This window comes from Lemur catta, chromosome 15 (assembly GCF_020740605.2).
Source record: "Lemur catta isolate mLemCat1 chromosome 15, mLemCat1.pri, whole genome shotgun sequence".
NCBI classification, from domain to species: Eukaryota; Metazoa; Chordata; class Mammalia; order Primates; family Lemuridae; genus Lemur; species Lemur catta.
In genome coordinates, this window is record NC_059142.1 from 52,592,902 (window position 1) to 52,609,058 (window position 16,157).

The following is a 16,157-nucleotide window of genomic DNA, read 5'->3' on the forward strand; positions in this document are numbered from 1 at the left end:
TGTCCGTTTCCACTTCTGTGCCTCCAAAACCCCAGAAAGCCAGAAAGAGGCGGCGTCAGCTCTGAAGAGGTCCCTTGTCCCAGTACAGAGGAGCTATGGCTGCAGGGACACCTCTGTGCCAGGGAGCTGGAGGAGACAGAGACCAGGAGAGGTTCTTACGGGTCTGGCCCCTCCCTGCTATTTCTGAGTCCTCCCTCCCAGAACTGGGGGGCTTCACTCCATCTCCCTGGCGAGATGCCAGGCGGGGTACCTTAGCTGTTCCTATCTCCTTTTCTTTCTCTTCTTAGACCTATTTCTCACCAAAATAATAAAGTGATTTTTGAAATTTCAAAACTGTTTCTCCATGGCTTCCTATCGCTCTTAGGAAAATCCAGAATCCTTACCAGGCTCTGCCTCTCTGGACTTGGCCTGTCACCTCCTGCCTCTCACCCCCCAGGAGTGCTCTAGACAGAACCCACACCCGCACTTTTTGTCCTGCCAGCTCCTGCCTGTCCTTCAGGCCTCAGCTATCCCTTCTTCTAGGTAGGTCATCCCTGGAAATGTCCCTCCCTCCCCCAGCCCCATTAGGACTCTTTCCATGGCCACTGTCCTTTTCTTTTTCCTTCCTTTCTTTTTTTTTTTTTTGTGATAAAATATAAATAACATACAATTCACCATTTTAATCATTTTTAAGTGTACAGTTCAGTGGCTTTAAGTACATTCACATCATTGTGAAATGATCATGCCAGCCATCTCCAGAACTTTTTCATCTCCCCAAAAAGAAATTCTGTCCCCGTTAAACACTAACTCCCCATGCTGCCTCCCTCAGCCCCTGGCAACCCCCATTCCACTTCCTAGGGGTTCGCCTACGCTGGGCACCTCACATAAGTAGAATCATACGCTATTTGTCTGTGACTGGCTTATTTCACTAAGCATAACGTCCTCAAGGTTCATCCAAGTTGTACCATTTGTTCAGAATTTCCTTCCTTTTTAAGGCTGAGTAATATTCCATTGTATGGATCTACTACATTTTGCTGATCTGTTCATCTGTTGATGGACACTTGGATTGTTTCCACCCTTTAGCCATTGTAAATAATGCTGCTTTAAACACGAGCGTGCAAATATCTGATCGATATCTGCTTTCAATTCTTTCAGCTATACACCCAGCAGTGGAGTCGCTATCCTTTTCTTTTATATAATCGTATTCATTCCAGCTACAATTATCAGGGGGCACTTTGTGCGGTGCTTGTGCGGGCAGGGGCATCTCAGCTTTGGACCCCACTCCTGCATCCCTCGCACTGAGCACAGCACCCCACACTGAGCAAATACGGAATGAATGAGTAAAAGTTTCTAATCTTAACAGTGGGGCAAAATATAGTATCGGGGCAAAATATAGTGTCTTGGCAAACTGAGGTTTGGGATAATCTTAGTTCCTGAAAAACAAATCCCTGGTATCCTCCAAAGATTGACACGTCTTCGAAGAGTTTCAAATTTACTCAATTATTCAGAGAAATAATAATAACATTTATCGAAAGCTTGCCCTGTGCCAGGATTATCTCATTTCATCCTCAAAGCAATGCTGTGCGGTTCTACTCTTACTCCTATTTGACAAGTAAGGAAACTGAGGCATACAGGGGCTCAGTACATTGCCCAAAGACACGCAGTCTGGAAATGGTTGAAGTGGAATTGTTAGCCAAGACGTTTTGATTCCACATCTCATACACAAAACCATTCTCCCAGGCTGGGACAGAAAAGCATTGTTTTTTATATTAAAGCAAAATTGGAGATATTATGGAGTAAAATTCAAAATTTGAATGTCATTGAAAGATAAAGTACACAGAACATGAGAGGATCTTTTCTACCTGCCTCAGTGCCTGGTCCCACGTGCTGCTGAGGCTGGCTGGGCGCGGCTTCTTCCCCGGCCCCTGCTCTCGGAGCACTTTGGAAGAACACTGAGACTTTCCATCCCAGGTGAAGCCCACGAGGACCACCCGGGCCTCCTGCGTCTTCCAAAAGATCTCACTATGCGGATGGGAACGACCTGTCTTCCAGATTTTGAATGTTGGCATCAAATGGGAATGTGTGTGTTGGGTGTGAGGCTGAGGGGACACAGACCCTGCAGCTAAATGCCACAGTAGCCCCCTGTTATTCCTGGTTTCACTTTCCAAGGTTTTAATTACACACAGTCCCCTGCAGTCCAAAACTATTAAATGGAAAATTCCAGAAATAATTCATAAGTTTTAAATTGTGTGCCGTTCTAAGTAATGTGATGAAATCTAGTGCTGTCCTGCTGTGTCCCACCCGGGCCGTGAATCATCTCTTTGTCCAGCAGATCCATGCTGTCACACCGTCCACCAGTAAGTCACTCAGCTGCCATCTCTGTTAGCAGATGGAAAAACCATAGCGTCTATAGGGTTCAATGCTATCCTTGCTTTCAGGCGTCCACTGGGGGGTCTGGGAATGTATCGCCATGGATAAGGGGGACAACTGGGTATTTTCCTCCCTGGGGCAAAAAGCAAGCAAGCGCCAGCCCAGCAGAGAGGGCCCCAGACCCAGCCACGCCCAGTTCAGCGCCATCTTCCTGGCCAGGCCTGGGTTTAGCCAGTCTGGGGCCCAGCCTCACCTTCTCTCCTGGGAGCGGGGAGGCCGAGGAAGCCTTTTGGGAGTGCTTCTTGGGTCTTGGGAGGGGGCAGAAGAGGGGGAGGAGGGAGGGAAGAGGACTGGGACCCCTTTCGTCCTGGAGTGTGGGGAGGTGAGGGGTGCAGGACCCGGCAGTGCGCAGCTGCGGAGGGGAGTGCCGCTCTAGTCCCTTTCTCAGGCGGTGGGCTGGCTCTCTGGCGCTCCCTTTCCCACAGAAACAAAGCTCAAGTGGAGGTTGGCTCCCCGCCTGCCCGAGGAGCCAGATTTGGCTAAAGCACCCTAGCCTCAGAGAACCCCTCACCCCTCCGCCATTGTCCGGGTTCAGCAGGAGCTTCTGAGACCACAGACCCTCTGGCAGCTCTGCCAAGGGCTCTGGTGACCGTGGGAACGGGGGCCCAGCCTGTGGCAGCTCTTACACTAAACAGTGCTGGGAAGCAGGGCTGTGTGTGTTTAGACATTTCCAAGTGCGGGACACACCTAAGCCATGCAGTATGGAGAAAGTGGGTAACCTTGGGCGGCTTCTCAATGTCTCTGTGCCTCAGTTTCTCCATCTGGATACAGTAGTGGGAGGAGAAGGTTGAGACTAGATTGGTGGTTTTCTAATTTTTTTCTTTCTAACAGTTTTTTTTTTCCAAGCAATTTGGAATAAAACAGACAAAAACTCTGATTAAAGTGTTGGTGGGGTGCTGGGGGGGACCCAACCCCGGTTTCCTGCAGCCCACTGTGTCTCGGTGTTCCTCCTCCGGATCTTCTCAGGGCACTGTTGGCAAAGTCACCGGGCCGGAGCCACACACACATACACAGGCATGTACCCAGACACCACACACACACACACACACACACACACACACACACACACACACACACACACACACACACACGTGCGCGCGCTCCATCCCTCCCAGCTTTAGCATTATCCTAGAGTCACAGAGGAAGTACAGGGCTGTGGATAACATTCCAGAGTCAGGATTCTGAAACAAACTTGGGGTCCAAAGAGCCAGCCCCTTGCTAGCTGTGCAGCTGTGAACAGGCCGTCCCGGCTCCGAGCTGTAAAGCTGCAATGCTGGGATTTGGGATTAAGATGCTTGTGTCACAAAGCCCCAAGCAAGTCTTTGGAAGCTGGAAATCACCGCAGGTGGCACACTTCCTGAGTGGCTGTGACTGTGGCCACAGACATGACCAGTCAGGCCCAAATTCCACTGAGGAAGTACCAGGTCTGTCCAGCTCGCGTTCCAGGACATGCCAAGGTTCCCTGAGGGTTGGGGTCCAGAGAGTTCCCTGGCAAGGACCGCCTGTGGGGCGGACAGTGCCAAGCTGGGGGAGATGAGCCAGCAGGTGGAGGGGGTGGGGGGTAGGGGGTAGGAGGGGCCCTGTGCTGGGGGGAGGCTCACAACAGGTGGGAAGGGCCTGCCCAACTGCCTGGAGCAGCCTACCCCACCAGCCCCCTCACGGGTGAGCTGGGGACCTGTGGCTACCAAGGGAACCATGTTGAAAACATTGGGAGCAAGGAGGCCCCGCCCGGAAAAACAACATCCTGGCTGTTGGGCCTAAAGCAGGCTCCGCGGGAGGGGCTATTTTTAGCTGCCAGGGGCTGGGGCTGGACTTGTATGGCCTTGCTGTCTGGCTGCATAACTCACCCACAGCCGCCACCCTCAAGGTCTGGCAGCTGCCTGAGAGGCCTTTCTCTGGCTGTGCCCCTGCCCTGGGGGCACAGCCCCTCTAGGGGTGCACCTGGGCCACTGAGAAACCAGGGAGGAGGGAGCTGGACTGGAAACACACTGGCCCTGTAGCCTCAGGGCATCCCGGGCCTGGCTAGGGTTCTGAGACAGCAGAGGGCTCTGGGACCCCCAGAAGAAAGGCAGAGGCTCTCCTGGGGCGCAGGGCCTGGAGCAGGACTTAGGTCCCTTTATTGTAGATGTTCTCAGCTCCAGCTACACCCTGGGGGGGTCTCAGCCAAGGCCCTCCTGGGGCTGAGAAGAGGTGTGTGTGAAAGAGGCTCCAAGTCTCAAACTCTTTTGCCCCACCCAGGAGTCCTGCCCTGCTCCTGGGGGTGTGATGTCTGCATTTAGTTCTGGGCACAAACAAAAGGCAGGTCCAGAGCTAGGCTGTGGCACTGAGGATGAAAATAGCAGGTGGGAGCCAGGCCAGCCCAAGTACTCGAGCAGCCAGGTACGCCAGGACACGGCAGAAGTCGTCACCTCTGGCTGCCCCTGCCTGAAACCAGGGAGTGGTGGGCCCCAAGGTGCAGGCACCGTGTCAGCCCCCTCCTCCCCAGCCAGGGCTCTCCCTCCCAACAGGAGTCCTGGGACCAGGGGCTCTGGAAATATGAGAGGTCCTGGGAATCCTCCGTGGAGAAGGATGCAAAGGAGCCGGCAGTCAACAATGTTTATTGTGCACCTACTACACACCAGGCACTGTTCTAGAAACCTGGAACAGAAGGGGTTGGAGTAGCTTGGATCTGTCCAGGCCTGCCAGGGGACAGGGCTGCAGGGGCCTCCTTGCTGAGAGGCGGAAGGCCAACTGTATGGAAGGTAGAGCCCTCTAGAAACGAGGTGGTGAGGAGTGTGGGACTCCAAGGCTGGTGCCTTCCCTGGGGAGGACGAAGGCCCTGAGGAGCCAGCTTCCCGGAGCCGACACTGTGGCAGGAGGGCCCCCGCCCGGCATCACCTCCTCTTCAGCACGGATATGCAGGACTTCTTGAGGGGCCCGATCTGCAGATGGGCATCCACGCTCTCCAGGAAGAAGGCAGGCTTGAGCCTGTGTGCGAAGAGCCCCGCAAAGTGGCTGTCCAGGCGGCTCTGGAAGGGGTCGGTGGGGGAGGCCAGGGCGCCACTCCGGCGGGGCCGGGAGGCCTTCAGCCTCCGCAGGAGGCTCATCTTGCCGTCCCGCACGGCGTAGAAGGCCAGGGCGCGATCGGCGTATTCCAGGCAGATGCCCACTGTGGGTGAGAAGGGCTGGGGCAGGGGCGCCTCCAGTCCATGGAACCAGACGGAGAAGCTGCGGCCGTTCCACTGCAGGCAGCAGGAGTGGGCGTTGCGGCCCAGCCGGCCCCGGTCATAGGGCTCTTGCGGGGAGAAGCCTTCGGCCATGACACCCACGCTGACCCAGCCCTCGATGATCTCCACCTCCCAGTAGTAGGTGCCCCGGTCCAGGGCGCCCTCGCCCAGCACCTGCTCACAGTGGGTGAAGCGGGTGGGCGACTCGGGGTAGTTGATGGGACACAGCACCCTCTTGACACCTTTGGTTCCAAACAGCTGCAGGAACTTGTCTGCCGTGTCGCTGTCCAGGTCCACTATGTAGGCGACTGATCCCAGGGACAGGAGAGAGGGCGGGGCTCAGGACCAGGCTCAGCTGGGACGCCTCCTCCCCTGGTGCCACCTCCCCAAAACGGGGCCTCTCCCTCCTTCCCAACCAGCACAACTCAGTGCCGCTGGAGACCAACCCAGGAACTGACCTAGTTCGCCCCCGAACTAGGGAGGGGACTCCCAACACTCTTGTGCCAGGGCCCTGCCAGGGCCTGCTCCCGGGGCCAGCCCAGCAGGACAGGGCCCAGGTGCCCACTTACACTTGAGGAAATAGTCCCGGGGAGCTTCACTCTCCAGGTGGTTGGTGCTGTCGGGGTCCTGGGATTCGGCATCGGCTGCAGCAGAGGAGGAAGTGAGGACTGGCCCCCTGACGGCCCCTCTGAACCTGTGGCTGCAATTCCTCCTCCCCCTCCTCCCAGAGTCCCGAGCCACCTGGCGACAGGCAAATGCTCAAGTAGGGCACCCCGTGCGCACACCCTGCCTGGTGCCCGAGTTTTGCCCCTTGCCCACTGCTCTCTGGGCCTCAGCCCCGCTGAAGCCAGAGGGTGCGCTGGGAGAAGGCCCTCTGCTCTCTAGCCTGTGGCCAAAAGGCTGACTGGTCACCACAGGGTGGCGGCTCCAGTTGCTGGCAGGATTGGGGCCCCTCCCTGTGCCAGGCACAGTTTTCCTCCTTCACTCCTGGAGGGGCACCAGGCCTGAGGGCCCATGTGGGAGACGGGGAGAGGGTGAGTCATCCGGGGGGGCCCCACCTTCCGAGCCCAGCTTCTGCAGCCCATCCTCATCGCTGTCCAGCCCCTGCAGCTGCTCCCACTGGCTGGCACAGGCCTCGACCAGCACGTCTCTCACTGCCCGCACTGCTGGGGATGACTTGGTGAAGCTGAGCTCCCTCGGGGGGCCGGGCCCAGGGCCGCACCCCTCCTCCAGGGCCAGCCTTAGCGCCAGCAGCTCCTGTGCCAGACAAATGCCTGTTCAAGCTCTGCTGGCAGCAGCTCGTCCTGGTGGGGGGCGGACAGCTCTGCCAGGAGGCTGGCGTGGCCTGGCAGGCCGGGCACCCACTGCCCCTCCTCCCACCCCTCCCCCCAACCCCTGTTCCCTCCATGGCCCCCAGAGCAGCCCTCACCTGCAGGAAGCTGACTGAGTCGGCCTCGGGGACCTGACTGAGGTTGTGGCGGGCCCGGCTCAGGCGGCTGCGCTGTTCCTCCTGTCGCCGCAGGTCACCCTGGGATCGGCCCAACATGGCAGCCACCCCCTCCTCGATGAAGCCCAGCACCTTGGTCTGGAAGCCCTGCAGGGCGGCCGTGGCCTCCGCAAACAGCTGGCTCACCCTCTCACGCTCTGCCACAGCTGCGCTCTGCACAGGACAGTGGGGGCAGCAATGAGGACAAAAGACAGTCCTAGACGTGGCCCCCTCCTTCTCTGACTCCACCTTCCCACCCTGCCCTCTTAGGGGGATAGAGAGGCCAGCTTGAGCCTGCCCTGGATCTGTGACACTCGTGCTAGTGGGGACAGGTAGTGCCCTGGGCACAGGCTTGCTTAGAGTGGGTCGTACCATGCTGAAAGCTCACACTGCCAGGAGCCCATGCAGAAGAGGACAGGGATGGGGACTGGGGGGAGGGGGGAGGTGACGGGTAGAATCTGACCTTGATGAGGGCCACCGTGCGCCGGGACTGTGCAATGCCGGCACCCAGCTCGTCCATGCGGTCCTCCACAGCACTCAGGACTTTGGGCTGCTCGGCCTGCGGATGACACTCTCCATGAGTATGGAGTCTGGCAGAGGCCGCAGCCCTGCACCGGGTCCCAGGCCTCCCCAGGAGAGGGAAGGACAACCAGGGAGTGCTATCTGTGCATGGGTAGCCCTGGGAGTGGCCATGATGTCCCATAATATGCCAGAGGTGCCTCCAGCCCAGGCTGGAGCCGGTCCCAAGTGCCTGGTGGCAGCACAGGCTGACCGGGTGTCTGCCGCCCTCTCTGGGGGCTCAATGCTGCTCAGTGAGTTTGAGAACTTCCAGTAGGGAAGGAAGGATGAGTGTGACTGCACAAGAAGGCATTTAACTGTCCTGGAGATCACAGTCCCCAAAGAGCCTGCGTCCCCTATACAAGCCTGAAAAAAGGGGATTCCGGGCAAATCCCCTAGGTCTTATGAGTCACTGCTCCAGGCAGGAGAGACGGAAAATCCCAAGGCCAGAGGCGCCAAGACCGGGCTGTAGGCCAAAGGAAACTGGAGGCGGGAGGTAGCGGGACGCTGCGCACATGCTCCCACCACGGGCCCCCGGAACAGCTGGACAGAGGGGACCTGTGTGCCCGGCCCGCCCCGCGTCGCACTTCTGTCGCCAGCCACACCCATTCTAAGCCGCCGCCTCAGCGCCGGGACCGGCATGAGCCCCGCGGGCGCACCAGCCGCGCTTCCGGAACCGGCGCCCGAGACTCCGCGGGCCTGACCCGGCTTCCGCCCGCCTTAGGGACCCTGGCCCCCTTCAGGTCCCCCTGCTCGCGCTTCGCGTCCTTTCCCCGGTCTCACTGCTTCCTCCCCCCCCCCATCTCCACCACCGCGATGACATTGTCAGGGCAGGAAGGGGCCGGATAATCCTCAGGTTAGAGGAGGAAATTAAGACCCAGCCCGGGGAGGCTGCGGGATCCAAGGCCCCCGGCCCGCTCGCGCAGTGGTCACCCGCCCCTGCCCGCAGCCGTGCCCGCGTCCCACCTCCTGGAGCGCGCGCTCCTGCTCCAGCGGCACGAGCTCGTGGCCGCGGTGCTCCTGGGCGGCGCAGGCCTCGCACAGGCACACGCGCTCCGCGCGGCAGAAGCGCTCGAGCGGCCGCAGGTGGCGCGGACACAGGCTCTCCTCCAGCCGGCGCAGCGGGGGCACCAAGCGGTGCCCGCGCAGCGCGGGGCTGCGCTCGTGAGGGCCCAGGTGCGCGGGGCAGAAGGAGGCGAGGCAGGAGAGGCAGGAGAGGGCGGCGGGCAGGGCCGCGCCCTCGGGGCACGCGTCGCAGCGCACCGGCTCTTGGCCCTCCGGCCACGGCTCGGGCGCGCAGGGAGCCGACGGCTCGGGGGTGCTGGGCGGCGCGCTGGGCGCCGAGGGCTCCAGGGCCGGGGTCGGGGCGGGCCCGGGCCCAGGCCCGGGGCCCGAGCCCTGGCGGAGCTGCAGCAGCTCGGACAGCGTGTGGTTCTTGCGGAGCTGCAGGCCGTCGGGAAAGGGCTCCTGGCACAGCGGGCAGCGGGCCGCGCCCCCGGGCCCGCCGGCACCACCGGCGCCGCGATGCGGCCAGAGCGCACCCAGGCAGGCGAGACAGAAGTTGTGGCCGCAGGGCAGTGTCACCGGCTCCCGGAGCGGCTCCAGGCAGATGGGGCAGCTGAAGGGCCCGCTGCTGTCCATGGCTCAGGGGCCGCCCAGGGCGCCGCGGCTCTACTCCCGCCTGGGAGGGACCCGGACCGTTCGCGCCGCAGCGCCGCCCCCAAGGACAGGGCCAAGGGTCCGGCCCCCTCCCGCCCCCAGCTCGGCCCGCCCCCCAGCGCCGCCCGGCCCCAGCCCAGACTGCGCGGGGCGGCCTCTGGGGCCCTCCGAGCGGTCCCCGGGGAGGGCGCTGCTGAAAGGGTGTGAAAAGAGGGGGCGCGGGCAGAGACTCGAGGGGCACATCGGGAGGGGGCTGGGAAGGCTGCACCCTCCCCTTGGCCAGGCCCGGACTCCGGAGGGGCTGGGCGCGCCCAGCTGGGTAACACCAGCACCTTTATGCTCCAGACCCCTCCCTGGCACCGTGAGCACAGTTCCTGGGCTGCTGACGGCAGAGAAAAATAACTGCTGATGTATCTATGTTTTTGCCCCTTAGCGACTCTGTTTACCCCTGGAGGGGAAATTGGACTTTTCTAGACCCGAAATGGGAAGTTGACGTCATCCTCCAAGGCCCCTGTCTGAGGAATTTAGTTCCGGCCTCTGGACACTCACGGGCACCTCCGCTGTGGCTGGGCCCCAAGTGGAGGCATTTTTAAGGCTCATCCAATTATGCACTTAAAACGGTGTATTTTATTGTATGTAAATTCTACCTCAATAAGGTTACATTTTTAAAAAAATAGAATGGCAACCAAATAAAGTAGGATTCGATTATAACCCAAAGTGTAAAATAAACATCCATGAGTCCATGCTGACTTAAATAAATAACTGGATAAATGACCAAGTAGGGAGAACAGAGACATTTCCCGTTCAGAAGAATTGCAAATAATTTTCGTAGATACTTAACTTCCCACTCCTTACCTGTGGGCGGTGCATAGTGACTCTTCCAAAGGGAGCAAAAGGTTTACAGTGAAGAAACCCCAAACGACCTCAGCCAGGTGATCAAAGTCAATGTTGAGAGTAATGAGTCAGGCGATGGCACCTGCTCTTGACTTGATGTGGCATGACATGATCTTCCTCCCCCAAAACAGGAACCCCAGTCTGATGGTGAGAAAAACAAATCCCAGTTGAGGGGCGGTCTACAAAACACCCGACCATTACCCTTCAAAGCTGTCATGGTCATCAGCAACGAGGAAAGTGTGAGCAACTGTCCCAGCCAAGAGGAGTCTAAGGAGACATAATGACTAAATGGAATGAGGGACCCTCCACGGGATCCTGAAGTAGAAAAGGACACTAGGGAGAAACTAGGGAAATGTCAAGATATTATGGAATATACTTCATAAGAGTGTATCAGCGTTGGTTCTTTAATTGTGACACACATACCATGTGAATGTAAGATGTTAACAAAAGGGGAAATTAGGTGTCGGGTATATGGGGACTCTGTACCATTGTGGTAACTTGTACGTAAATTTAAAACTTCTGAAATTAAAAGCTTATAGTTTAAAAAATATAATAATTGAGGCAATTCTTCCCACCCCTAGCAGACCTCCTGTTGATAAGAGTCCAAAGTGGAGGGAATTTGTGTGGGTGGGAAGGGAGGTTGTGTGGGGAGGATCAATCCATCTAGAAGAAGGGGCTTAATCTTTCTTGCCCTTGAAGAAGGCCTGGTGCAGCCTGGTGCAGCTGCAGACCCTTCTCAAAGCAACGCTTTTAAAAGCCCAGAATAGGCTGGGCAAAATGGCTCACACCTGTGAGCCTAGCACTTCCGGAGGCTGAGGCGGGAGGATGGCTTGAGGCCAGGAGTTTAAGACCAACCTGGGCAACACAGTAAGATGCTGTCTCTAAAACAATTAATTAATTAATAACAAGGGCAGATGGAGGTCTAATGATGACTGTATTTTTGAAATAGTGATAAGCATAAATGAGATTTCAAATTTTCTGTAACCACTGTGATGTGTCATGAAGACACCTGTAATTTCTATTAGTGACTAAGTTACAGGTACTGCTAATACCACTGTGGTGTGTGTATTCTCTCCATTTGGAATAGAAAGAAATGCTACATTTCAGTAAGAGGACAGTGAAAATGAGAATAAAGATAGAATTTTTTTTTTTTTTAAGACAGGATTTCTCTCTGTTGCCTAGGCTAGAGTGCAGTGGTGTCATCATAGCTCACTGCAGCCTCCAACTCCTGGGCTCAAGTGATCCTCCTGCCTCAGCCTCTGGAATAGCTGGGTCTACAGGTGCGTGCCAAGACACCTGGCTGATTTTTTTATTTTTTGTAGAGATGGGGTCTGGCTATTGCCCAGGCTGGTCTCAAACTCCTGGCCTCAAGCAATCTGCCCCCTCGGCCTCCCAAAGAAAGACTTTTTTCCCCAAGACCTCAGGTTAGGAGTGTCTGCTTTAGAAAGATTCTGTGCAGAGTCCTCTGAAATCTTCCATGAAGAAAGGAAGAAAACTCCTATCTGATAAACGCCTCCCAGGTGAAGGGAGCTGTACACCGTACACTGTCTCTCGGAATCTCTCACGCCGTTTTGAGGGAGCTAAGGAGGATCAGTGAAGCTGTGTCACTCACCCACATCACCTAGCCAGGCAGGGCTAGGGCCAGTGTGTCTGCCTCTAAGGATCCCACCCCCACTGCCAGGAAGTGTTAGCCGCCCTTGGAGGCGATCTTGGGAAGGCTGAGGGGACTCGGCCTCATCCCACCTTCTGTGTGCACACCTCCACTTGGTAACTGCCCAGAACTGAAGGCTCCACCTCTCCCAACCCCAGGGAGCCCCTGGGGGGCGGGGACCCTGTCTTGGGCATCTCTCACCCTCGGGGGTCACCTGACCCAGCGCCCGGCACTCAGCAGTGAGCACCTATTTGCTGGTCCGCCCTGTGGGCCTGGGCCGGGCAGATGTACGGGAGCAGGGAGGAGGATTTGGCACGGGGCCTGGAGCTGGCAGATGAAGAAAACACGGAGATACGGCGCCTGGGTCCTTCCACACTTCACCTCTTGGAGACAGACGAGGCCCCGGGCAGATGGACAGTCGCAGAGGTGGGCGGTGGGGAGGAAGGGCCGCTCCACTATGGGCCAGGGTCTGTTCACATCAGGATCTGCTGCAGGAAGGGTCTGGGGTCCCTCTCCCAGGGGATATTGGTGCCTGTGTTCGTTTCCTGAGGCTGCCACAACAAAGTACCACCATTTCGGTGGCTTGAGATAACAGAAATGTATTCTCTCACCATTCTGGAAGCCAGAAGTCTGAAATCAAGGTGTTGCTGGGTTGGTTCCTTCTGAGGCTGTTGGGGAGAATCCGTCCCAGGCCTCCGTCCTGGCTTCTGTTGGTACCCGGCAGCACTGGTGTTCCTTGACTTGCAGACTCGAGATGCACTCTAGTACCTGTCTCTGTTGTCACTTACCGCCTTCTCTCTGTGTTTGTCCAAATTTTCTCTTCTTATAAGGACACTAGTCATTGGATCAGGGCCCACCCCACTCCAGAATGCCCTCAACTTGACTATTCTGCAAAGATCTTATTTCCAAGTAGGAAAAGACCCCATTTCCAAATAAGGTAACATCCACAGGTACTAGGGGTGAGGATTTGAATATATCTTTTTGCGGGGATGCAATTCAACCCATAACAGTGCACAGGTAAGGAAAAGCTTGGAGAGAGCCAGGCTAGAGGTGCCAGAGGCCATGCAGGTCTCCTAGTGCTCCTGTCCTTATCTGTGTTCCAGGACCCTGGCCCTTGCCCAACCTCAACACATACTGCTGCCACCACACCCCAAGCCTTTACCCCGACTCCTGCCAGGTCTGTACGCCTGGCTCTGTTTCCCCAAGCTTAAGGGCAGGAAAAAAAATCCCTGTAGGTCCCCTGAGACCAGGTTGGAAATTTTTAGAAGGCAATTAAGGAGTTAGGAACTAAAGGGAAAGCAGGCTGGGCATGGTGACTCATCCTGTGATCCCACTGCTTTGGGAGGCCAAGGAGAGCCTGGGCAACATAGCAAGACCCCATCTCTACAAAAAATAAAAAATATTAGCCAGGCATGGTGGTGCACGCCTGTAGTCCCAGCTACTTGGGAGGCTGAAGTGGGAGGATCACTTTGAGCCCAGGAATTCAAAGTTTGCAGTGAGCTGTGACTGTGCCACTGCACGCCAGCCTGGGTGACAGAGCAAGACTATCTCCAAAAAAAAAAAAGGGCAGACAAAAGGGCACAAGTGAGAAGAAACGGCATGGATCGCTGTACAGAGTGAGACTCATATCCGGATGTGCCTGTTGCACCCACTGAGCCCACCCCTGGACCCCCTTTTGTTATTTGAAGTTCTTTTTCAAAACAGCTGTTTTATGATTCACATACCGTACAACTCAGGCATTTAAAGTGTGCCACCCAGTGTATTCACAGAATTTTTTGTTGTTGTTGTGAGGGCTGTACTAGGTGATGTAGGATGTTTGGCAGCATCCCTGGCCTGTGCCCCCGGCGTGGCAGGAGCACCATCCCAGTCATGATGAGCAAAATTGTCTCCAAGCCAGTGCGGTGGCACATGCCGATAGTCCCAGCTGCTTGGGAGGCTTAGGTGCGAGGGTTGCACTTGAGCCCAGGAGTTTGAGTCCAGCATAGACAACAGAGCAAGACCCTGTCTCAAAACAAATTTGAGATAATTGTCTCTAGACATTACCCGATGTCCCCGGGGGTGGAGTGGGGGGCAGAACTGCTTTATCTGCTTTGTCACAAGGCCTGGCCTTTGGCAGGTTCTGTCCGTCATTAATACAAGGAAGCTGTTCTTCCTCCTGTTCTGCAGACAGGCAGGTGATTGGCTCCTCTGCCCACCTGTGCAGACCCCCCTTCCCTGTGCAGACACTTTATAGAGCCCTCGGCTGGGCTCAGTCACCCAAGGCGGGGTGTGGAGTGGGGGGGGCGTGGAGGAAGGGAGAGGATGGGGATGGAGGTGGCGGCAGCGTACAGAGCAGAAACCAGGAGGGAACCTGTCTCCGTGGGCGGTGCATGGCAACCCGTCTAAGTCTGTTCCAGCTGCTATAACAGAACGTCAGAGACTGGGTGGCCTAAAAACAGACATTTATTTCTCACAGTTCTGGAGGCCGGCATCTGAGATCAGGGGGCCAGCATGTCGGGTCCTGGTGCAGGCCTCTCCTGGGCTGCAGGCTGACATCTTGCTGTGTCCTCACATGGCAGAAGGAGAACCAGAGAGCTCTCTGGGGCCCCTTTTATAAGGGCCCTAATCCCATCCCTGCGGGCTCCACCTTCATCACCTATTCACCTCCCAAAGGCCCCACCTCCTAATACCATCACTTAGGGATTAGGATTTCAACATAAGAATTCTAGCGGGGGACACAAACATTCAGAGCATTGTAACCCCCATCCTAGGTAGGGAATAAGTGACAAAAGAGAGGTGTATCCTCTCCTTGAGGGGTTCTTGGGAAAGGCTGGGGGAACTGTGGCAGTGGCGTTTGAGCTGGGCTTTCACGGATGGCTGGGGCTCAGGCAGGCAGAGCCTGCATGGGAGCTCAGGCGGGCAGAGCCTGCGTGGGAGATCTTCCGGGCAGAGGCAGTAGCCGAGGGAGATAGCTGGGTGTGCCCTGTTTGGCAGCAAGGCGAATAATGAGTTCCATACATTGGTTTCCACAAGGAGCACTTGATCATGACTGTCCCTTGATTGCCAGAATCCAGGAGCGGTTGGGAGGCCAGGCATTAGTGCCACCCTGCTCCGAGGCTTGGCAGTGTTTGGTGAGACCACAGACCGCTTGGTTCTGGAGCAGAGGGGGTGTCTCTTGGGTTGGGTCTCAGCCAGCCCTCTGGTCTGCGCCCCACAGCCTGCTGTCCTCTCTGCTCTCCCAGTAAGAAAGTGTGATGTGACTTGTCAGGGTGGTGGCATCTTGATATTCCATTTCCATTATCATAGTTTTAAAGTTATTTGCAGGCAGGGCGTGGTGGTGCACGCCTGTGGTCCCAGCTCTTCAGGAGGCTGAGGCAAGAGGATCACTTGAGCACAGGAGTTAGAGGCTGCAGAGAGCTATGATGATGCCACTGCACTCCACCCTGGGCAACACAGCGAGACCCTGTCTCCAAATAAATAAATTAATTAAAAAGTTGTTTGCCCAATGTACTAATTATTTTTAAAATGAATTGGCTCTCACGGGGCAAGGGCAGCTGCTGGCACTTTGAGCTCTCCAGGAGCGTGTTCACACCTGCCTCTCACTCCGACCTTACGGCGCTCTGTCGTAAAGGGTGGCATCTGGAACTTGCCAGAAGTACCATAACTGATCCTGCGGAGAAGGCAGAATTTAAGCCCCAAACGTGCAACCTGAGTAATCATAAAACTAATAGATGACCCTGCAGCTGCTGTACTGCCTAAAAAAGAGTCAAACAAAAACAAGCAAAAAACAATCCAACCAATAAAAGTAATTAAAAAGCCATTCCTAGCTTTGTGTGCCTGAAAGACATTGAAAGGGGATCCAAACCATGTCTCTATTACGACTTCTTTTTCTTTATGCTTTTGATGCATTTTAAAAGTTTGGTTTGCATTTATATCGCATTACTATATTTAGGTTATTTAAAAAGCAAACAATTGAATGAGGCTTACAACAGAAACTAGCAGACCCATGTCCCACCCACTGCAGATTCCTGCTGCCCACAGGCAGCCAGTCCCAGCTCTCAGTGGCTTCGCTCAGTGTTTGTTCCACGTCTCTAAGTCACTGCAGAAGCCTCGACCATTGGTGTGGATGTCGGGCTCAGATTTCTGGAGGCTGCAGAGACTTTATCACTTCTCTTTTGTGTTGAGTTCCCTGTTACCTGGATCCCAGGCCTGCCTTTTCCTTTCATTGATTGACTTCTTCATTTTTGAAGTCGGCCCTCTGGGGGCTTCCTGAGCATGGATGCTGACGTGTCTGCAGTGTCCCCGCTCGGTTTGG

At 56.2% G+C, this 16,157-nt stretch overlaps 1 protein-coding gene across 1 annotated transcript; it reads right to left on the minus strand.

Annotated features, from left to right (window-relative positions):
- Positions 1–4,989: 4,989 nt before the first annotated feature.
- On the minus strand, positions 4,990–9,348 carry TRIM47 (tripartite motif containing 47). The gene is made up of 6 exons (XM_045569947.1): positions 8,626–9,348; positions 7,565–7,660; positions 7,045–7,275; positions 6,674–6,872; positions 6,185–6,259; positions 4,990–5,923 (listed from the first exon to the last, which is right to left on the minus strand). The coding sequence occupies exons 1-6, from the start codon at positions 9,298–9,300 to the stop codon at positions 5,283–5,285; spliced, it is 1,917 nt and encodes a 638-aa protein (XP_045425903.1). The 5' UTR covers positions 9,301–9,348; the 3' UTR covers positions 4,990–5,282.
- Between the last annotated feature and the right edge of the window lie 6,809 nt (positions 9,349–16,157).

What these genes read in the sequence shown, in the direction of transcription:
- TRIM47 (XM_045569947.1), bottom strand. Translation starts at nt 9,300, where the DNA reads ATGGACAGCAGCGGGCCCTTCAGCTGCCCCATCTGCCTGGAGCCGCTC. An exon ending in AGGAGCGCGCGCTCCAGGAG is followed by an intron (nt 7,661 to 8,625) that starts GTGGGACGCGGG and finishes TGTCATCCGCAG; the next exon opens with GCCGAGCAGCCCAAAGTCCT. An exon ending in GCACGGTGGCCCTCATCAAG is followed by an intron (nt 7,276 to 7,564) that starts GTCAGATTCTAC and finishes TGTCCTGTGCAG; the next exon opens with AGCGCAGCTGTGGCAGAGCG.